Consider the following 24,649-nt stretch of genomic DNA (forward strand, 5'->3'; position numbering starts at 1 on the left):
TATAGAATTAAGCCTGGAAGGACACCTGGGGGGCTCAGGGGTTGAGCGCCTGCCTTTAGCTCGGGGCATGATCCTGGAGTCCTGGGACCAGGTTCCACATCAGGCTCCCTTCAGGGAGCCTGCTTCGCCATCTCCTCGTTTCTCTGCCTCTCTCTCTGTATCTCTCATAAATAAATTTTTAAAAATTAATAAAAGCTTAAAAAAAAAGAATCAAGCCTGGAGACAGTCTTAATCATGTAACAGCTAACTACATACCTTAGAAATATTTCCACCCTTTCAAACAGTTTATTTTCTTTCTCTGTTATTTCTTCTGTCATATTCAAAACAGCATAGAAAACTAAGCTAAAACACAATTGGAGAAAAGACCCTAAATAGTTTAATGCATTGTATCAGCTCCCACTGCATTTTAACATTCACTCACCAGACTAAATCCTACCAGGTATTAGAGTAAAAAATGCTTTCCCCAATTAGAAGGGTAATCTATCTTGCAAAATTAAATCAAGTTTATTAGAACTATCTGAATATTGCAAGTCAAGGTTTATTTTTAAAATGAGATCTAAAAAAGAAAAAGGGAACCTTGAGCCAGGGGCGCCCCGGGAGCACCCACCCGTGGGTGCGCCGCCCTCCCGCTGAGCAGCCATGAGTGAGACGGTTATCTGCTCCAGCTGGGCCACTGTGATGCTTTATGATGACAGCAATAAGCGATGGCTGCCGGCAGGCACGGGCCCCCAGAGTTTCAGCCGCGTCCAGATCTACCACAACCCCACGGCCAATTCTTTCCGGGTTGTGGGCTGGAAGATGCAGCCAGACCAGCAGGTGGTCATCAACTGTGCCATCGTCCGGGGTATCAAGTATAACCAGGCCACCCCCACCTTCCACCAGTGGCGCGATGCCCGCCAGGTCTGGGGCCTCAACTTTGGGAGCAAGGAGGATGCCACCCAGTTCGCGGCGGCCATGGCCAGCGCCCTTGAGGCTCTGGAAGGAGGGGGGCCTCCGCCACCCCCGCCACCTGCAGCACCTCCCACCTGGTCTGTCCAGAATGGTCCCACCTCAGAGGAGGTGGAGCAGCAGAAAAGGCAGCAGCCGGGCCCACCAGAGCACCTGGAGCGCCGAGTCTCCAATGCAGGAGGGCCTCCTGCTCCCCCAGCTGGGGGACCGCCTCCCCCTCCAGGACCTCCTCCTCCTCCGGGTCCCCCCCCACCCCCTGGTGTGTCCCTCTCAGGGGGCTCTGCGGCAGGGCACGGAGCAGGGGGAGGCCCACCCCCTGCGCCCCCTCTCCCCACAGCACAAGGCACCAGTGGTGGGGGAACAGGGGCCCCCGGTCTTGCAGCAGCCATTGCCGGAGCCAAACTCAGGAAAGTCAGCAAGCAAGAGGAGGCCTCAGGGGGCCCCCAGTCCCTAAAGCAGAGAGCACTCGAAGCACGGGCGGGGGGCTGATGGAAGAGATGAATGCCATGCTGGCCAAGAGAAGGAAAGCCACACAAGTTGGGGAGAAACCCCCCAAGGATGAATCTGCCAATCAGGAGGAGCCAGAGGCCAGAGGCCAGAGTCCCAGTCCCAGCCCAGAGTGAAACTGTGCAGAGACCCTGGGAGAAGAACAGCACAACCTTGCCAAGGATGAAGTCCTCTTCATCCGTGACCACTTCCGAGGCCCACCCCTCCACGCCCAGCTCCAGTGACGAGTCAGACCTGGAGAGAGTGAAACAGGAGCTTCTGGAAGAGGTGAGGAAGGAACTGCAGAAAGTAAAAGAAGAGATCATTGAAGCGTTTGTCCAGGAGCTGAGGAAGCGGGGTTCCCCCTGACCACAGGGCTCCAGAAGATCCTGTATCTCCTTTCTGCACACCCCGCCTGTCACCCTGCTTTCCCTGCCTCAACTCGACTTGGAATTGGCTAAAGACCACACAGGAATGCATCTCCCCCACTCCCTGTCCTACTTGGAAAATACCAAGGGGGTGTGGCTCCGTGGCCCCAGGGCCACACCCATACTGGCTGCTGATTGGCTGGGGAGGCCCCCACCCTTTGCTCCCTTTGGTCCTTCCCCTTCGCCATCCCCTTGGGGCTGGTTCCTCTGTTGGGGATTGGGGACCAAGTGACCCCACAGTAAGGGGGAAGGAAGGAGGGAATCTCACATTCCCTTGTTCTAGATTCACTTTAACGCTTAATGCCTTCGAATTTTTGTTTTTTTAAGGAAAAAAAATATATATATATATTTAGGTTTTGGGGGGAAGGGAAATTTTGTTTCTCTTTCGTTTTGATAAAACTGGGGTGTGGGGAGTTTTTAAATGCTATGCCCAGGGCTTGTCCCCTTTGGAGCAGCTATTTAAGGGGGAGGATGTCCCACCAGGCTGGGGGCACCTCCCCCACCCCCACCCCCACCCCAGGGAGCTCCCTTCCCTTTGGCTCCTTCCCCTTTTCTATGAGGAATTAAGATGCTATAACTTTTTGGAACCTCAGTTTTTTGGTTTTTTATTTGGGTAGGTTTTGGGGTCCCCCTGGGGAAATAAGATGAGGGAGAAAGGAAAGGGGGAGGAAACCTCCCCTCTCCCACCTTCACCTTTAGCTTCTTGAAAATGGGCCCCTACCGAATAAATCTGCCAGTTTTTTATAAATAAAATAAATAAATAAATAAAAAAAAATAAAAAAGAAAAAGGAGAGACAAAAAATAAACTGGGGGTATTTGCTTTCAGAAAGCATATTTTCTTTGAAATAAGAGTAATATTTTCCATTCATGAATTTTTAAATAATAAACTTCTCTTTAAACTTTCTCTCCCTACTATTTTTCTTTTTCTTAACTATAACTTCTATGTCTTGTATACTTACCCTTTAATCTATAATTTCATGGACTTTGTGCTCTCTGAGCAATTTTATTTTTTTACCTATTCATCTTCAAAAAAGACTATTGGCTAGAAGGGTAACATTCATTTTTTTTTAAAGTTTTATTTATTTATTCATGAGACACACAGAGAGGGAGGCAGAGACATAGGCAGAGGGAGAAGCAGGCTCCCTGCGGGGAGCCTGATGGGGGACTCAATCTCAGGACCCCGGGATCATGCCCTGAGCCTAAGGTAGACGCTCAACTACTGAGCCATCCAGGCGTCCTGGTGACATTCATTTTAAATTTGCTATTATCAGAATAATAATTTAGGAGGTAAGGAAATTAGTAATGTCATAAATCATAATTTTGGCTGCTATTTTATTAACACTTTTTGAGGTTCACTATTCATTCAGAGAAAGGCACAAAAGAATATAGTTCAATTTATGACCACAAAGAGCAGAAACATGTGTAGTTACCACCGAAGTCAATCAATGAAATTTTATCTGTACCTTAGAAGCTCTACTGTATCCTTCCTATTTCCTTTTTTCTGTGTAAAAGTGGTCACTCTCCTGACTTCTAACACCATAGGAAAGTTTCACCCATTTTGCACTTTATATAAGTGAGACCAGTACAGCCTGTATCACTTTGTGTGGCTCTTTTGCCTGTTACATCGGTTTACTAATTCATATTGTTTGTTGTAACCGATAGTTTGCTTAAATTCACTCTTACATAATATTTCACTGAATGAATTTACAATTTTTATATCCATTCTATTATTAATGGAGATTTAGGATTTTTTGAATTTTGTAGTATTGTGCCATGAACTTCTGGTATAGTGATCAAAATTTTGCTGCATATATACCTTGAAAACTTGAAAGGAACTAACTGCTGGTCATAAGGTATGTATGTCTGTTTTAGTAAGTAGTAACAACTATGCCAAAGGGGTTCAACAATTTATATTCCCACCACCAGTGCAATTTTACATTACTTTAGGTCAATTTTTGTTTTTTTAACATCATCTATCATAAGTGCTATCCCCTTATATTTTTGATTTTCATTCTGATTAAAGAGGGTGAAACATTTCCCTTGTATTTATTAGCCACTTAGGTATTTCTGTGATGGTCCCATTCAGAATGTAAGATATATAAATTCTCTTGTGTTATTGGTTTTCCTGTAGTAGGAATTCTTTATATATTCTCAGTATGAACTCTCTCTTGATGATATGGATTGCAAATAACCAATCACCATAATTGTTTCTTTTTATTAGTTGCTATATAGGTATCCACTTGTCAAAATGCACTTGACTGAGTAGACTAGTTTCACCCACTGCTCTACAATGATACCTTGTCCAACTATCAAGCTTGGGTTATATTCTGGACTCTTAATTGTGGTCCATTCTTATATATCTATCCCGTACCAATACTAATATGTCTTAATCATTGTAGCTTTATAATAATCGTGATATCTGTTAGTATATGTCCACTAATTTTATTTTTTTCTAAAAAAATTGTTTTTATATACTTGGTCCTTTGAATTTCCTTTAATATAGAGTCAGCTTGCCAGTTTCTATACAGATGCACATTGCTGTGATTCTTATTATTAATCTGTTAATTTATTAATCTATTAATAGATTAATAGATTAGACCATTGTCTAATTGATCTTGAATTGTATAGACCAATTCAAGGAAAAGTGACCATGAAATCCATGGATATATCAGATCCTTTCCTTTATTGGGCCTTTCTGTACAAATTTCTTGTATACCTTTTTCATTCTTTCATAATTACATATGAACTGACATAATAATTTTTAGGCTTGAGTAAAGGACAGACTATTAAATAGAAAGAAAGAAATCTGATTGCCTATGTTGACTTTATTTTGAAACATAAATTTAATTTTTATGTTAATGTTATGTGATTTCAAACATAAAATTAGATATAAACCATTTATGATTATAACTCTTATAACTACCGTAAACATATAATAAATTTATAAACAGAAGTACTAAATAAAATTCAAGTAGAATAAAAGAAACTTTCTAAGTACTTTATATCCATACAGTATGGCAAATCATAAAATTTTGAAAAATTATATTTTCTAAGTACTGTGTCTGATTACAGATATAAAACTGGTATACAGCATAGCTAAATTCACATAATCCAATAACTTATGTATAATTTTTTTTGAATTTTCAACATACACAATAACATTTACAGTTTTATTTATTCATTTGTTAATTTTTATGATTTATTTTTTCTTTCCTTTTGATACCACCTAGACTCTCTAGTAAAATATTTAATAAAAGTGGTAGCAATGAGGGACACCTGGGTAGCTCAGCGGTTGAGCATCTGCCTTTGGCTTAGGGCGTGATCCCGAATTCCTGGAATCGAGTCCCATATCAGGCTCATTGTATGGAGTCTGCTTCTCTTCCCTCTGCCTCTGTCTCTGCCTGTGTCTCTCATGAATAAAAAAAAATAAATCTTAAAAAAAAAAAAGTGGTAGCAATGAGAATTCTCTTTTCTCATTTAGAAAATGAGAGAGAGGCTTTCAAAATTCTACAAACAAGTATAATGTTCAGTACCAATTTGTTTAATTAAGGTTGTGTTTGTAATTAATTTTTGTCAAATTAACTACTATTTCTAGTTTGATAAATGTCTATAAATGATAGATATTGATTTTATCAAATGCTTTTTCTGAAATTATTGAGATGGATTAATCAGCTTTTCCTTTTTCAGCTAATGTGGTTAAACACATTAATTGATTTTCAAATGTTAAATTAACATTGCATTTATGATAAAAGACAAATTGTGATATTACAGTATCCTTTTTATAAGTTATTACATTTGATGAGTTAATATATTGTTTAGGATTTTGCATCTGTGTTTCTTAGTGAAACTGGTCTATAATTTGACTGAATTGTAATGTCCTCATCAAGCTAGTTTCAAAGTTATACTGAGCTCATAAAATTAGCAATTTTCCCAAATTTTCTATTCTGTGGAAGATTTTGTGTAGTATTTTCTTCATTTGCTTCTTAAAAGCTTTGTAAAATATACTAAAGCTCTCTCGGTCTCAAATTTTCTTTCTGTGAATAGTTAGGTCTGATAGTTACAGACCACTCAGATTGTGTCTCCCTCCTTGTGTTAAGTTTTGGTACCTACATTTTTTCAAAGGAACCTGTTCACTTCATCTAAATCTTAAAATTAAACATGCTTCCCTCATAAAAAGATGAAATGACATTTGTTGACATTTTTCTCATCCAACATATCTAATTTGTGTAGTTTCAAAAATAAATTTTTGTTCATTTTTAACATTCCTGCTAAGTTTGAATTAATTTCTCATCATTTATTTAGGCTTAGTTTTATGGCACTGGACATGATTCTATCCACCTGTTATTTTTTAAAGTATAACAGCTTTCTTATGCTTAAGTTAATTATTTTCATTAATTTCTGAACTCATTAATAACTTTTTGATATCTTATTTTTAGACAAGTATATGAGCAATCTACTTTCTGATTTCCTTTCTTTTTTTAGATCTAAATTCATCTTTAATAGGTTTTTTTTTCTGAATTCTTATACACGTTAGTATATGTCTCAGTTGCTTTCTGAAATGACATTCTTACTTGATGGATATTGACATCTTTAGTGACCAATGTTACTCTCAAAAATCTATAAAAGGAGTTAAAATTGATAAGAAATCTGATGTTATTCTCATCTGTGTTTATAAACAAGAAAACGGTTTAAGTTTTGCTGTTATTTTTTTGTTTCATTTTGCTCATTTGCTTGTTTTTTTATTAAATTTTAGAGATTTGAAGAGCTATAATTCTCTCATAAAGTTGAATTTTGCATGGAAAATTATAAATATTGCCTATTGTAGTTTTTTTTGTTTTGTTTTGTTTTTTCACTATTTTTCTACTTCCTGTTTTACAAGGTTCTATAACTGGTTATTTTAGTTACCCTAAGATATAAAAGAAGAATTACTAATGGTGAAAGAGAACATCATAAGAAAGATATGATGAAGTTACTGAACTCTTAGTAGACAAGCTGTATACCAGTTAAATGGTTCTGAATATTAGCTGGTCTCTCGTATAGAGACAAGCAAAAAAAATCGGGTAAATTAGCTTTTTATGATTCATCCCGCCTGCTTTTTATCCTCACTCACAACCTGCAAGTGGTATTGAAAAAAGTGTTGCACTGTGAGTGGCAGTAAACAGAAGACTGAGAGAAAATAGAGAAACACAGACTACTATTTTCTACAAGTATGGCCACCATGATGTCACTTCTCTAAGAGTGAGTCCTCTCTCCTATCAACCTATTAAATCCTCCTACAGTGAGTAATTAATAAATATTGACTATTTTTAATTACCATTTTATTATTAACATTAGAACCACAATTTAAATTAAATTTTCATTGAAGTATAATTAACCTACAGTGTTATATTACTTTCAGACATATTCAACAATTCCACATATTACTCAGTACCCACAATGGTATATATATATATAGTTATAATCTTTCTCAAGACTGCTTCAGCTATTCAGGGTCCTTTGTGGTTGAATACAGATTTTAAGGTTATTTGTGCTAGTTCTGTGAAAATTTCTGTTGGTATTTTGATAGAGATTGCACTAAATCCATTTAGATTGTTTGAGGTAGAAGGACATTATAACAATATTTGTTCTTTCAATCCATGAACATGGGATATCTTTTCATTTGTTTGTATCACAATTTCTTTCATCAATGTTTTATTGTTTTCAGAGCATAAGTCTTATACTTTCTTGGTTAAGTTTATTCTTAAGTATTTTATTCTTTTTGGTGCAATTGTTAATGGGATTGTTTTAATTTCTCCTTTTGACAGTCTTAGTATATAGAAATGCAACAGATTCCTGCATATTAATTTTGTATCCTGTGACTTTACTGAATTCATTTATCAGTTCTAGTAGTTTTCTGGTGGAGTCTTTAGGGTTTTTCTATATAAAGTATCAGGTCATCTGCACATAGTGAAAGTTTTACTTCTTCCTTACCAATTTGGATGTCTTATTTCTTTTTCTTTTCTACTTCCTGTGGCTAGGATAGCTAGGACTGTGTTTAATAAAAGTGGCGAGAGAAGACATCTTTGTCTCATTCCTGATCTTAGAGGAAGAGCTCTGTTTTTCACCACTGAGTATGAGATTGGATGTGCATTTCCATATATGGTCTTTATCATGTTGTAGTACATTTCCTCCTTAATCCACCTTGTTCAGAGTTTTTATCATGATCAGATGTCATATTTTGTCAAATGCTTTATCTGAGCTTACTAAGATAAATAATTATTTTACGTGTCACATTGGCTAATTTGTGATTCCTGAACCACCTTTGTATCCCTGGGATAAATCCTAGTAACTCATGGTGAATTACTTTTTTTAATGTATTGTTGAATTTCGTTTGCTAAAATATGATACAGGATTTATGAACCTATGTTCATCAGGGATAACATCTGTAGAATTCTTTTTTGTAGCATCTTTTTTGTCTGGTGTGGCTATCGGGGTAATGCTAGCCTCATAGAATAAATCTGGAAACTTTCCTTCCTATTCTGTTTTTTGGAATAGTTTGATATGAATAAGTATTAACTCTTATTTAAATGTTTGAAGACTGTTCTTTCCAATTTAGATGTGCTTTGTAGGTAGTGAAGATTTAACAGTTTGGTTGTGAATCCAGTTTTTTAAAATCAATTACTATAATGAGTCTTTTATTAATTTAGGGGTTATTTTAGTACTTAGCAAGTGATTGTTTTGGGGTTTTTTTTAAGGTTTTATTTATTTATTCATGAGAGACACACACAGAGAGAGAGAAGCAGAGACACAGGCAGAGGGAAAAGCAGGCTCCATGCAGGAAACCTGACACGAGACTCAATCCCTGGACCCTGGGATCACACCCTAAGCTGAAGGCAGATGCTCAACTGCTGAGCCACCCAGGCATCCCTATTGTTTCTTAAAATAGAAACTAGTTGATATAAATTTTGTTTATCCAAATTCTTTTTGTTTAAAGCTCACAACAGTTATTTGAACAAATTTCAGGGTCCACTCCTATTTAAAAAGTGATGTTCAACCTCTATCGCTTAGATTGTTGAGAAGTCTCTTTTTAACTTTAGGAACTGCTATATTCTTTCCAGACGTATTTTGCATGAAAACATCACTACTAGACTCACTTATGTAATTTTGAGTGTGGCAGAGGGTAATTTTTAGCCTTTTACAAACTTTCTCCTGGATGAGGAATGGAAAGCTATCCAACTGATACTTTCAGCTTCAAGGTTTTCTTCTGGTTTACAAAGCTATTTCCCTATCAGCTATCAATATCAACATTCACATTATGACATTTCCTAATTCCAGGACTATTGCTGTAATATCAATGTGGTCTCTCCACTTCCAATGTCACTTTATGCAAAGCATTTTTGTATTGATACCTTATACTAGGGAAATAATAATTTTTCATAGCAATCTAGGTCATGACTCCATATTGATTTTATGGAGCACAATGCCTATCTGGTACAATGTTCTAGATAACTTACAAGCAGTTTCCAGGCTTCATGCTGACTCAAGCAGAAATACTTACATAATTCCTTAGATAAGTGAATGGAGACAAGAGTATTTAGGTTATCGAGCTACAAATATAAGATGGAATCAGGTCCTAACATCAAAAGCAGAACTTCTGTCCATGTTATCAAGTCATCTCCCATTAAAGTTTATGGTTGATGCTCAAAGTCCTGTGAATTGGCTCCAATTTTTTTCTCCTTTCCAACTTTAATTTCAATATGTGAATTCATATTTTTTTTACATTTTACTTCAAATTCACACTAAGCCTTGGGCATGTTTTCTGATTTCTTGTATTACTCTATTATCATTATTTAATTCACATTTTATTGTCTTTCAAATTCCCTAAATGTTGGAATCCTTCCCACAAGGGACATTTTACATATTGTTTCTTCCATGAAAGATTGACTGCTTTCTTTCTAAGATGTAATTAATAATTAGTAACTCCTACTGTTGCTTAGTACATTCCTGTATAGTAACTTGTATCAAATTTACTTATATACAAGTCTTTTTTTTCCTCTAAAAAAACTTATACTTTAGAGATACAAGAAAATTGTATGCGTATCTAAATTTTGTAATTATCAGAGTGACTGACACAGAATGGGTGTTCAACAGGTTATGTTTTCTTGAAATATCCAAAAGCAGATATCACATTTTGGATACACATCAGTTCTAGTCCTGAGGACTTCTTATGCCATAGTTCTTCTTGACCTGTGCCCTGCCTCAAAAAGTTATTACTAAATTTTGTAGAAGTTCAATGTGATCAACATTAAATACAATTAGTAAAATTGACAGAAGCTATGAAATAAATACTATCCCATAAAATCTAATACCTAGCTTCATTTTTTAACACAAATACTAATTCCCTTCTATTTCTTTTCAGAAGAGATACAGTGAACCCCTGATTATTTCAGAACTAATTACAGAGTTTGTAAATTATCCAGATCATTGACTTCTCCTCCCTTCTGCTGAATGACTTTTGCCTATTTTGCCCAATTTTCCCTTCACTATTACAGTGAAGTTCTGAAAAACTAAAAATCATGCAATTCAAGCCATTCAATTTTGCTTTTTGCAGTAGAATAAGTAGGAAAGGACAAATCTCAATTATTTATCAAAATAATGCTGAGAATTTTTAGTGTTCCATCTTTGCATTAATACAGTTAATTGACAGTTGACTGTACATTTGGTATTAAAAATAAATCAGCATTCTTCATTGCATCTCCAGAAGAAATATTGTTCCTTTTGATGAGTGGTTCTTTGCAAGACTAATCAACATGCATGTGCCAAAAGCCCTATAAATTACTGTGGTGTTCTTTTTTTTTTTAATTTTTATTTATTTATGATAGTCATACAGAGAGAGAGAGAGAGAAAGAGAGAGGCAGAGACACAGGCAGAGGGAGAAGCAGGCTCCATGCACCGGGAGCCCGACGTGGGATTCGATCCCGGGTCTCCAGGATCGCGCCCTGGGCCAAAGGCAGGCGCTAAACCCCTGCGCCACCCAGGGATCCCATGTGGTGTTCTTAACTATAGAGACATTAAATATGAGAGCTGTGTCTTTGAATGTGTCTTTGAATGTCCATTGTAGTGAATCAGAGCACTCAAATTATGTGACCTAACAGAACCAATTAAAATCCTTTACCTGGAATTGAAAGTCCACACATTTTTCCAGGTTTATTGAGATAATAATTGGCATATAATACTGTATAAATTTAAGGGATACAACATGTTGATTTGATACACTTGTGTATTGAAAAATGATTACCAACTTAGCTTTACCTAACACCTCCCTCACATCATATAATTACCAATTCTTTTTTGTTTTTGTTTTTGTTTTTGTTTTTGTTTTGAGGTGAAAACACTTAAGCCCTACTGTCTTAGTGACTTTCAATTACATAATACACTGTTATTAACTATAATGGCCATGCTCTACATCAGATCCCCAAAACTTAATTCATCGTATAAATGGATGTTTATAACTTGTGACCAAGATTTCCCTGTTTCTCTCACCACTGCCTTCATCCCCGCCCCCCGGCGCCTGATAAACACCATTATACTCTGTTTCTATGAGTTTGGGTTTTTAAATTCCACATATAAACGATATCACACAGTACTTGTCTTTCTAAGTCTGACTTATTTACTTGGCATAATACCCTCAAGATGCACTAACATTACAAATGATAGGATTTCCTTCTTTCTCATAGCTGAATGATATGCCATCGTATATACACTTAGGTTGTTTCCAGATCTCATACCTTGGCTCTCTGGAATAATACTTTAATGAACACAAAGCTGCAGATATCTCTTCAAGCTATTTCTTCCTATTTCAGTTTTCATAGTTTATATTTTTCTGGGAATTTATTCACTTCTTCCAGATTGGCATATGACTGTTCATAACATTCTCTTAAAGTTGTTTGTATTTCTGCAGTGTTGGTTGTGATCTCTTCTCTTTCATCCATGATTTCATTTATTTTGGATGCTTCTCTCTCTCTCTCTCTCTCTTTTTTATAAATCTGGCTAAGGATTTATCAATGTTCTTAATTCTTTCAAAGACCCACTCCTAGTTTCACTGATCTATTCTACTGTTTTTTTAATGTTTATATCATTTATTTTTGCTGTTATATTTTTCTTGAATATTTATTTGTGAGACAGTGACAGCATGAGTGGGAGAGGCAAAGGGAGGCTCTCCTTGCTTAGCACATGCTAAGCAAGGATCCTGATACCCTATGTCTTTTCATTGGAGCATTTAGTCCACTTACAGTCAGAGTAAATATTGATAGATACAAAGTTAGTGCCATTGTATTACCTGTAATGTCACTGTTCCCATAAATAGTCTCTGTTACTTTCTAGTCTTTGTTACTTTTGGTCTTTCTTTCCCACTCAAATGGTCTCCTTTAACACTTCTTGCAGAGCTAGTTTAGTGTACGTGAGTCCCTTTAGTTTTTCCTTGTCTTGGAAACTTTTTACTCTCCTTCTATTCCAGATGACTTTATCCAGTCTTGCTGGATAAAGTATTCTTGGCTGCGTATTTTCCCCAATTAGCACATTGATATATAATGCCACTGTCTTCTGGCCTGCTGTGTTTCTGTGGGTAGGTAGTTCTGCTGCTCACTTTATATGTCTACCCTTGTAGTTTAAGGACCTTTTGTTCCCAGCTGCTTTTCAGAATTCTCTCTTTATCTTTGTATTTTGGAAGTTTCATTATGATACATCTGGATAGGTGTTGACCTATTTTTGTTGATTTTGAGGGAAGTTCTCTGGGCCTCTTGGACTTGAATGCCTGTTTCCTTCTCCAAATTAGGCAAGTTCTCAGTTATAATTTGTTCAGATAAACTTTCTGCTTTCTCCCCCTCTTATTCTGGGATCCCTATGATATGGACATTATTAGCTTTATGGAATCACTGGGTTCCCTAAGTTTACCTTGGTGAACTTCAGCTTCACTATTTTCCATAGTTTTATCTTCTATATTACCTATTCATTCCCTGCTTCTTTCATCCTCATTGTAATTATACCTAGTAGGTTTTGCATCTCAGTAATAGCATTTTTATTGGCTTATTTTCTAGGTCTTTTATCTCTGCAGCAAGGGTTTCTCTGGTGTCTTCTATTGATTTCTTTCAAGCTTGGCTAGTATTCTTATGACTGTTGTTCTAAATTCTTGTTCACATGTATTGCTTGTATATGTTTTGAGCGAATCCCCAGCTGTGATTTCGTCTTGATCTTTCTTTTGGGGAGAATCCTTCCATCTTGTCATTTTGTATGCTTCCTGTTCCTAAGAGTAATGCCATATGAAGAAGGGGTCATACACTGTTCAAGGCCCAGTGTTTCTGGAATTATGCTGTGTGCACTTGATGTTGTGTTTTGCCTGCTCTTTCCCATAGGTCAATCCTCACCAAGTTCCTCCTTGCTTATGGTGGGCAGTGTTTGGACCTTTAACTAGGTTTGCTTTGATGTGTTTTTTAGAATATGCCTGGAATGAAAAGGGTAGAAAAAGAAGCCTGATGAGAGAGAGAGAGAGAGAGAGAGAAGAAGCAAGACATTAAAAAACAAAACTATGTAAGTCTGATTCCAAAGGAAAAAAGAAAAGGAGAGAAGAGAAGAGAAGAGAAGAGAAGAGAAGAGAAGAGAAGAGAAGAGAAGAGAAGAGAAGAGAAGAGAGAAAAGAAAAGAAAAAAGTCCTATTTCTACCAGAACTGAAACTGATGCCTCAAAGCACTCTATGATCAGCAGACTTGGTGCATGCAGGATGCCTGTTCTGGGCTTCTGAGGGAGAGGCCCACTGTGCTGGCTCACTGATGTCCCACTGGTGGGTAAGGGGTGGAAGAAGGCATCACCCCATCTTCTTGTTTTTGGGGAAGGGAAACTTGCTGCTGCCACCATTCAGGAAGGTCTCACAGAAAAGCAAATAATCTCCCCTTTGTGTCCCAGGGCCTTCTCAGGTCCCTGCCCTCAACCTGTCTGTGCCTGGAGCCCCTGACATGCCCCGTGCCACACATTAAGTGTTTTATCTCTAGCATATGGTTGGGATTCAAAACTCTGAATCTTAAAGGACCAAGCAAGGCACAGACCCACACCTCTCCTCTGGAGAATGCCTCCCCATGCTGAGTCTGGTTGTTTTCTCCCAGAAAAACAGCTGCACACCTGCGTGGGTGCCTGGAGTTATGGTGAAGCACAGCAAAAGGCAGTGACCAGGTTATCTGCCCTCTGCCTGTGTCTCTGTCTCCTTCCAAAGAACGGCTGCTTCACAGCATCTGCAGGGTCTTTTGTCCTTGTAAAGGCAATATACTCTCTTCCAAATGGACTCCAAGAATGGGAACATTCTCACTTACTGCACCCCAGGGGATCTCTATACTAGGCTGTCCACTCCCGGGCCTATCCATACTATTTTCCATAGTGGCTGTACCATCTTACATTACTGTGAGCAATACATAAGGGTTCCCTTTCTTCCGTATCCTAACCAACATCTGTTATCTTTTGGGTTTTTTGATAATAGCAATTCCAACAGATGTGAAATGACATCTCAATGTGGCTTTGATTTGCATTTCCTTAATGATTAGTGATGTTGAGCACCTTTTCACGTATCTGTTGTCCACTTGAGAATCTTCTTTGGGAAAATGTCCATTCTGTTCCTCTGCCTATTTTTAATATAGATTGTCTTTGTTTTCTATTCATTGTATGAGCTATTTACGTATTTTGAGCATTAACTCCTTGGCATATACATGATTTGCAAATTTTTTCTCCTATTCTAGGAGTTTCCTTTTTATTGTTTCTTTTACAGTCCAGAAAATGTTTTGTTTGATACAATATTACTCATTAAATTTTGCTTTTGTTGCTTTTGCTTTGGGTGTAATAGCCAAAATATGCCTGTCAAGACTAATGCCAATGAACTATTTCCTTATATTTTCTTCCAAGAACTCTATGGTTTCAGATCTTATGTTAAACCCTAAATCCACATCAAGTTCATTTTTGTGAGTGGTATAAAAAAGAGACCCAGTTTCGTTCTTCTGCATAGCTACCCAGATTCCCTGGTCCCATTTACTGAGAACATTAGTCTTTCTCCATTGAGCATCTTGTCAAATATTAGTTGACGATATATGGAAAATTTATTTCTGGGCTCTTTATTCCATTTCTTTGGTCTGTGTGTCTATTTTTTTAGGTCAGTATCACATTGTGTTGATTACTATAGCTTTGTAGTATAGTTTGAAATCAGGAAGTGTGATGTTTCCAGCTTTGTTCCTTCTCAGGGTTGCTTTGGCTCTTTGGAATGTTTTGTAGTTCCATACAAATTTTTAAAATTATTTTGTCTATTTCTGTGAGAAATGTCACTAGAATTTTGATAAGGATTGCATTGAACATACAGATGCCTTTGGGAAATACGGATATTTTAACAGTAAGTATTAATTCCTGTGATCCATAAACACAGGATATCTTTTAATTTGTGTCATGTTCAATTTATTTTATCAAAATTTGTAGCATTTAAATTTCCTTAGTTAAGTTTATTCCGAAGTATTATATTGTTTTTGTTGCTGTTGTGAATGAGTTTTTTATTTCTTTTACAGATATTTTACAGTTAGTGTATAGAAACACAAAAAAGTTTTTTTTTTTTTACATTGACTCTATATTATGCAACTTTACAGAACTTGTTCATTAGTTCTTATAATTTTTTAGTGGAATCTTTAGGATTTTCTATATATAAGATCATATCATTGGCAAAGACAATTTTACTTCTTCTTGTACTATTTGAATGTCTTTTCATTTTCTCTATTGCCTAATTGCTCTGGCTCCAAGTACTATGTTTAAGGGGAATGGCAATAGTAAGCACTCTTCTTGTTCCTCATCTTAGAGGAAAGTTTTTAACTTCTCATCATTAAGTATGATGTTAGCTGTGGACTTGTCACATTGGTCTTTATTATGTTGAGATATATTGCTTCTATACCCAATTTTTTGTGTGTTTTTATCACAAAAGAGTGTTGTATTTTGCCAAATGTTTTTGTACATCTACTGATGTTACCATGATTTTTACCTTTCATTCTGTTTATTGTGGTGTATCATATTTATTGATTTGCATGCGTCAAACCATCTTTGCATCCCAGGGACAAGTTCTGCTTGATTAACCTGTCAGCTCCTTCTAATGTGGTATTGAGTTTAGTTTGTTAATACCTTTTGAGAATGCTTGCATCTATTTTCATCAGAAAAATTTGTGTACAGTTTTCGTGTAGTGTCCATATGTGGCTTTGGTATCAGGGGAATGGCTTGCCTCATAAAATGAGTTTGGATTGTTCCCCCTCTTCTTTTTTGGGGGAAGAGCGTAAGGAGGATTAGTATTAATTCTTTTAAAAAATGTTTTGTAGAATTCACCAGTGAAACCATCTGCTCCTAAGATTTTCTTTGTTTGGAGGTTTTTGATTACTGATTCAATCTCCTTGTTATTTGTTTGTTCAGATGTCTTATTCATGATTCAGCCTTGGTAAGTTGTACAGCCCTAGAAATTTATCCATGCCTTCTAAGTTATCAAATTTGTTGGCATAGAGTTATTCCTCATTTCTCATGATCCTCTGTATTTCTGGGTAACAGATGTAAAGTCTCCTCTTTCATTTCTGATTTTACTTATTTGAGTATTCTCTCTCATCGGTGTTAAAGGTCTATCAATTTATCTTTTAAAAAAAACTGCTCTTAGTTTTGATGATCTTCTCTTTTTTTTTTTGTCTCTTTCTTTTTTTGCTGAAAATCCACACAATTTTAGTTAAATGCCTTTTTGAATTACAGGCAATAATGCTCACAGAAACCTGAAACCTTAGCACTCATTTTTGTAAGCAAATGGAAGGGATGTGCCTAGTATCAGTAGGCATATATTCAATGATATGAGCCTAATTCTAGTTCAAAGGGTTCTTTTATTGTTATTGTTTTGTTAAGATTTTATTTATCTATTCATGGGGGGTGCAGAGACATAGGCAGAGGGAGAAGCAGGCTCCCTGAGGGGGGCCTGATGCAGAACTCCATCCTACGATCACGACCTGAGTCAAAGACAGGTGCTCAACTACTGAGCCACCCAGGTGCCCCTAGTTCAAAGGGTTCCATGCTTACCTTTGAACTTAGCAGTTATGTGAATCCATACATTTCCTCATTTATTAACCTGCTTTGAGGTGAGTTTTGTCCTTATGCAAGAAAGTATAGCTATGTACATGAATGCATGAAGAAGAATGGCAAAGATAGCTAAAATTGGTAGAATTGTTTATGTATGTGAGTGGGTAAAAAAATGAGCAGAGAGGATCTACATAGAAAAATTTCAAAGAATGAGTAAAAATATATGTAGAAGTTGGTAAATAAATGATTAAAAATTTAATAGTCTCAGGATACCTAGGTGGCTTAGCGGTTGAGCATCTGCCTTTGGCTCAGGGTATGATCCCAGAGTCCCAGGATCAAGTCCCAGATTGGGCTCTGCATGGAGCCTGCTTCTTTTCCCTCTTCCTATGTCTCTCCCTCTCACTCTCTCTCTCTCTCTCAAGAATAAATAAATATTTTTTTTAAGAAAAGTAAAAATGAAAAGTAAAAGTTTAATAGTCTCATATCATTACATATATGTTTTATATTTTTACACATTATGCACAGTATACTTTTAATGAGTTAAAAGTACAGCTATTTCTATTAGATTTTACTACACACACATTTACAAACAGTTATCTTATTGAGGCCTAATTTGTGACGTAGTATGTGAACTATTCTGGAGAATGTCCCATGTGCACTTAAAAAAAATGTGTATTCTGCTGCGTTAGGATGAAATGTTCTAAATCTACTTGTTAAGTCCATCTGGTCAAGGGCATCATTCAAAGCCATTGTTTCCTTGGTGATTTTCTGTTTAGATGATCTATCCATTGATGTAAGTGGGGTGTAAAAGTCCCCTACTATTATTGTATTATTATCAATGAGTTCCTTTATGTTCATTATTATTTTATATATTTGGATGATCCCAAGTTGGAGGCATAAATATTTACAATTGTTAGATCTTCTTCAACGTGCTGAATGGAAAAAAAAAAAAAAAAGAAAGAAACCTCAGCCAAGAATATTCTATCCAGAATAGGAGAGATATACTCATTCAGAATAGAAGGAGAGGTAAAGAATTTCCCAGACAAAAACTGAAGGAGTTTGTGACCACTAAACCAGCCCTTCAAGAAATATAAAGGGGACTCTGAGTGGGAAGGAAAAACCAAAGCAACAAAGACTAGAAAGTAACAAAGAAAATCTCCAGAAAAAAAAAATGACAAAAGAAGTAATAAAATAGCATTAAATATGTAACTATCAATAATTACTCTGAATGTAAATGGACTAAATGCTCCAATCAAAATACAAAGGGTATTGAAATGGACAACAATAAGCCTATCCATACACTGCATATAAGTAACTCATTTAGACCTAAAGACATCTGCATATTAAAAGTGAGAGAGGATAGAGAAAAGTTTATCAGGCAAATTAATGTCAAAAGAAAACCAGATTAGCAATATTTATATCAAAAAAACTAGATTTTAAACCCAACACTATAATAAGATATAAAAAAGGGTACTATAACATAATAAATCCAATAAGATCTTATATATATATTTTAAAACTTAAACATAAAAATAAAATTAAAAATACATAATTCTAATACCTAATAAAGCCATTGTTGTCATTCATGGATATATCTATATATCTATAGATATATCCATTCATATAATTAACCACATTCCTATTCGGGGATATTTAGAAAGGCTTCAGTTTCACTATTAAAAGTAGTACTGCAATAAAGGTACTTTATTCCTATTAATTTCTTTGAAGTTGGTTCTTAAAGGAAAAATTGTTAAATCAAGTATGCGAGTTCTTTTAATTTACAGTTTTAAACATGAAAATCATATAGGATTATCATGGTTTTCTTTTTCTTATTATACAGGTTAAATATTTTTATGTATTTGCTGGATAATTATTCCTCTTATCACCAGACCACTTTTTTCCTCCTAGATTATATGTTTTAATTTGTATGAAAAATTTCTTAATACATGAAATAAGGAATTTTGGTCTTTTATATATGTTGCAATATTTTCTGTATGCTTTCCTTTGCCATTTTATTTACACTTGGTATTTATAAAGAATAATTTAAAATTTTAAATGACCACAGTAGAGTGCTTAAGCAAAACTCATGGATGTAAAGATACAATGAAAGGATGAACAGAACCAAAGAGGAAAAAAGGAATATCCTATGATGCTTGGAGAAGAAAAAGAGGAACATGACCTGAAATAACATCATGTTAGCTTGGGGCACTGGGTAGTGCCATAGGCAGTATAGAGTAACTAAAGAGAAAAACGATGAGGCAGTGGGACCTGTGAACCTTCTAAAATAAATATGATATTTTTTTGTAAATTAGAGAGAGAATAATAAATAAGAGAATGTAAGTGAATTACTGAATGAAAGAATAAATTTTATTTCCCTGACTTCTCTCATTTCCCCAAGTTCTTTTCTTTCTTCTTGTCTTCCCCTTCTCCGCTTACTCCTCCTCCTTCACCCTTTCCCTTAAAGGCTTTTGTATGGTATATTGTATATTCATATAGCTCTAAAAATAAATTTTGAATATTACGATTTTATAAAAATGTTTGCTTTATGGTATTTCATCAAAGGATCATAGATCTGAATTATTTTCTCTTATAAAATGTATGAAGGGGAGAAATGAATAATCCTGAGTTTTCTTATAGAAGTAGACCTAGACTCTCAGCAATCTTTGCCTTAATTCATTGCTCCTATTAAACATTTGGACGTTTTTACACAAATATTCTCACCTTCATTCTGTTTCAATATCCATTCTTATTTTCTAATTGGTCCTAATGTAAATGTTGGCATGAACTGCCAACAAGAATATATATATATATATATATATATATATATATATATATATATATATATATTCTAAAAAGCCTTTCTTACAAAGAAAAACCCAATTGTAGACAATATATCTAACTTGATTCTATCTGACATGATTTCAGACATTGCTCACAGGAGGTGAAAGCTTTGGTATGCTTCCAAAGTAAATGTAGTAAATCCCTCCTAGAAAATTTACATTCCCTTGCTTTTGCACATTTCAGTTTATGTCATTTAGAGTTTCTCTATATATTTCATTAGGGATACTAATTGATCTCAGCACATTATTTATAGAAAACACCTTTAGCCTACAAAGTTCCATTGTAATTACTTATTGAGATGTTACTTGCATTGTTCATAGAACCTTAACTGGTTCAAACTAAAATAGAAATCTAATTTACTTTTCCATAAATCTTCTTAAGGCTCACTTAATTCTTAATTCCTGTAAGAGTATTTTAATCTTCCAGAGCTGAGACAACTTTCTAGAATATTTTAAAGCAAGAGTATTCTTTTTCTGTTTTTGTAAATGTTAGATTGATAGCATTCCTATTACTATCATTTAAAAACTTTTTAGAGTATAATTGATTTTACTGTCAAAAAATGTTTTCATGGTAATTGACACAAATGTCTCAGGGTCAAAAAATGATAACACTCTTTCAAAAATCTGAAGGATATGGCTCTAACCATAAAGATGTAATTTGTCTAATTCATGATAGATGTTATCTACTTCTGTTTCCACACAGTAAGAGTGGGAGAGGTGAAGATGATATTCATTAGGAGACACAAAGAGCTATCAATCCTGAGAATCCACAGGCATTGGAATTAAGTTTGCATACAGTTCTACGACTGAATGGTTCTGTAACTTTGGCAAATTAATTTCATGATCTAAGCTTAAGTTTCGTTTAAAAATAAAAGTAATGGTATCCTATATTTCTTAAAGGAAAATGTTGAATGAAAATTTAAAATATCCATAAAAAACTTAGTACTATGGAGTATGATAAATTTATAAGTGATTCCTACCATTATTACTTTTATATAATTTCACCTGTAAAATGAATTTTATTTTATTTTTTTAATTTTTATTTATTTATGATAGTCACAGAGAAAGAGAGAGAGAGAGAGAGAGAGAGAGGCAGAGACACAGGCAGAGGGAGAAGCAGGCTCCATGCACTGGGAGCCCGATGTGGGATTCGATCCCGGGTCTCCAGGATCGCGCCCCGGGCCAAAGGCAGGCGCCAAACCACTGTGCCACCCAGGGATCCCTGTAAAATGAATTTTAAAAAATATAACCACTACTCTTACTTGTAGTCCTCTAAATAGGAATTTATTAATGAATAATCCAAGCTGCTTAACATCTTCAAGAGCTGTTTTACATGACTACAAAGCTTTGTAAACTGGATTATGTTCTAGAACCTGTCTTTTCATTTTCTGTGTCACCAACCTAATAAACAGTTTATTTGATTATTGCATTTTACAGAAAGTAGGAATATAAATGTTCTCATTTATATGGATGTGATTTTATTATTGTGACCTAGAGGTAGAATTAAGCAGCAGATAAAACTTGCTAGCTATGTGAATAGCTTAGTGATGTTCTCCAACATTTAGAAATACCAAGTCATATCCTATGGTTAAGTTCATTCAAACACAGTACTCAGAGGACACTTTAAAATTCATTCATTTTGGTGGGGACTTTTAAGTTGTCAATGGTCTTAAAAATCAGATATTTCTCACATAAGTACTAAATTTCTCTAAAATGTAGGTTGGCTGCCTGTCAGTACTCATCTTTTTAGATCAAAGTCTCGTTTGTACTAAACAGAGCAATCTGCTAGGATCTCAACTTTGTAAGCTTGCAAGCTATTATGAAGTCCTTATTGGAAAAAATATCAAACCTATTTTTGGGTGATCAATTCTCTCTTAAAGAAAAAAAAAAAGGTTTTCATGGAGGAAAGATAGAAACTGGATTCCTAAACTTGGACAACAAATACCAAGTGGACACTTGTAACCTGCTTAATCAACACCACTTTGCCTAGTATCAGCATGTTGGTGCCATCAACTAAACATAGTCTCAAAATCATGAGCCTACTCAAACCATTTGGCTCAGAGAGACAGCCACAAATATGTGAAATCTTTCTTCCCTTTTTTACTAAGCCCTTTTCCTCTGTATGTAAGACCATCAAAAGCAATGCACTCAAAAAATACCATTAAAATGCTTATATTTTACAGAGTGGCATTCTTTTTTTTTAAGATTTTTATTTGTTTATTTATTTATTTATTCATTCATTCATTCATGAGAGACACACAGAGAGAGACAAAGAGAGAGAGGCAGAGACACAGGCAGAGGGAGAAACAGGCTCCCTGCAGGGAGCCCCATGTGGGACTCAATCCTGGGTCTTCAGAATCAGGCCCTGGGCTGAAGGCGGCGCTAAACCACTGAGCCACCAGAGTTGCCCCGGAGTGGCATTCTTGATGATGAGGCAAAGAAAGGGAACAGAAGATTCTGAGTATCGTGTATTATCAGTTTCTCTGTTGGGCACTGCTATAACGTGTTTGTATCTTCCTCTCCAAAATGTATCTGTTGAAACCTAATATCCAGTGTAATGGTATTTGGAGGTGCAGCCTTTGGGAGGTGAGTTGTAGATCATGAGGGGTTAGTGCTCTTATAAAAAGACTGGAGCTACCCCATCGCCCCACCTACCTCTCCTTTGCAACCCTCTGTTCGTTTCCCAGAGCTAGGAGTCTCTCATGGTTTGTCTCCCTCTCTAATTTTCCCCCACTCAGTTCCTCTCCTTTCCCTTATACTCCCTTTCACTATTTCTTATACTCCACGTGTGAGTGAAACCATATGAGGATTGTCCTTCTCTGATTGATTTATTTCACTCAGCATAATACCCTCCAGGTCCATCCACGTTAAAGCAAATGGTGGTATTAACCAAACTTCTTTCCTTCTTTCTAAGGTCCTTGTGTTTCCTTTCAGATCTTTGTCTTCTCCTGGATTCTTGCTATTCATAGTGATTTCTCCACAGTTTGCTTAAACTCTAAAGAATGAAATATTTCCCTATGGTCTACTTTCTCTAGAAGGTGACACTTCGCAGAGTACACTCCATAGGCCATTCATGTAACTTGGACTCACTGTAACACCAGCTACTAATCAAACACAATGGAATCAAAACCTGGAATCAAAATGTGCTCTCCTGAGAGTACTGTGTCTTTTTATATCAGCTTCTAAAATAATGGAGAAAATCAAAAGGACTTACTACTTGATAACTATTTCAAAAGCAATTATTTTCCATTTAATCAAACAATTTTGAAAATAGCTTAAATTACATGCTTGTTGTGAGTTTGAAAATTACTGCTTCTCTTCAATCTGTGTAAAAATCTCAAGTCTGTTACTACACATCGTCTTATTCTAACAAGAATCCCCTACCATATTGAAATAAAAGACTTATTCTTAAAGTTGCTACATTTAACTGCAAAAGGTCTACAAAAGAGAAGGAACACTGTGATTACTTCTTCAAAGAAGGAAGCTTTTTCCACCATTCAGATACACATGTTGATGGTATGTTTATAGACCCTTTACTTTATAGCCTTTCCTATTTGGGGTCCAAAAATGTTTTTCTAGTTCCTAGAATGGCCAGGAATAAAATATGGAGAACAGATCTTTCTAATCTATTAGAAAAATGTTTTTTTTTTTTTCTGAAAAGGAACTAATTACAAACACTGTGCTATTCAAGGGACCTTGTGGTGATCAATCCTAAATCATTACCTTTTCTTTGTAAGTTATTCTATCTCATGAAATACAGAAAACTGTATGACAATGCAATTTACCATACAGGTATCTGAATTTAAAAATTTTTAAATATCTTAGAAATATGGTGTTTAAAATCTCAGCATTTTTGATGATGAACTTCAGTTATATAATTTGTTATATGTATGAGGCAGTAGAGAAGTATTAAAATTAATAAGCATCACTAAGGTGACTGCTGTAGAAATGGGGCAGAATGAGTGATGTATCACCTAATGACTTTCTTCTCTGTGCCCTCAACACTTTCATACAGGTGAGGTTAAATTAAGTGATAGTTCCACAAAGGAGGGAGGAAATAACTAAAAAGATCTTTATTGTTGAGGAGTATCCTTTTAATTTTGCCTTTATTTTATAACAAATGTAAAGTTAGATTGCCTCAAGTTTTATTGTCTTTGTTATTGTTGTTCTTCTTTTCTACTTAACAAATTTGTATTAAGGGCTTATAGTGCAAAAAAACACTACATCCAGTGTTCTGTATATAAGAGCAAACTAAAAATACAGGGCTTTCACACATGTGGAAATTAGAGGATACTAGATTAAAAAATGATACTTAAACAATTACAATTTATGATAAGTATAATAAAGAGGGAAAAATAAGGCCAACAAAAGAGAAAGAGGTGTTAATATAGGGTTGTCTGATATGGCTTCTCATGCAGGACATATTTCAGCCAAATCCTGATAAATAAGAAAGACTCAGCCAAATCTTTACAGAAATATTTCTTGTAACTTGTTCCTAGGAGCAATGTGAGGTTCCCAAGCCTATAGCTCCCTTTATTTTATTGAGTTTGGAGCAGCAGCCACATTTATATCTTTAATACTTACAATTATTTCCTTTGGATTTCTATCTCTTTGGGGTATATTTCATAACACCTTGTGTTCTAAAAGCCTAACTCCTTTTGACTCAGGACTGAGCAAATCTAGTTTCTCAAAAAAGTGAGAAAAGTTAATAAAGACAATCAGTATCCAAGTCTCTAAGATATATGATGATGGATTGCTAAATATGCCAGAGAGACCTGCCATAAGTCTTCCTGTCTTTAGAATTTCAAATTATGACCAAGTCTTTTGTATTTCAGATTATGTCAATCTACTCTG

General features: G+C 35.6%; 1 protein-coding gene across 1 annotated transcript; it reads left to right on the forward strand.

The window, feature by feature from the left end:
- Nucleotides 1–578: 578 nt before the first annotated feature.
- Nucleotides 579–2,615, forward strand: LOC119876109 (vasodilator-stimulated phosphoprotein-like). Its single transcript, XM_038532078.1, is given in 3 exon segments — nucleotides 579–1,390; nucleotides 1,393–1,541; nucleotides 1,543–2,615. Coding segments are annotated over 3 exon segments (1,161 nt in total). The 5' UTR covers nucleotides 579–639; the 3' UTR covers nucleotides 1,804–2,615.
- Nucleotides 2,616–24,649: the final 22,034 nt, after the last annotated feature.

This window comes from Canis lupus, chromosome 3 (genome assembly GCF_011100685.1).
Source record: "Canis lupus familiaris isolate Mischka breed German Shepherd chromosome 3, alternate assembly UU_Cfam_GSD_1.0, whole genome shotgun sequence".
NCBI classification, from domain to species: Eukaryota; Metazoa; Chordata; class Mammalia; order Carnivora; family Canidae; genus Canis; species Canis lupus.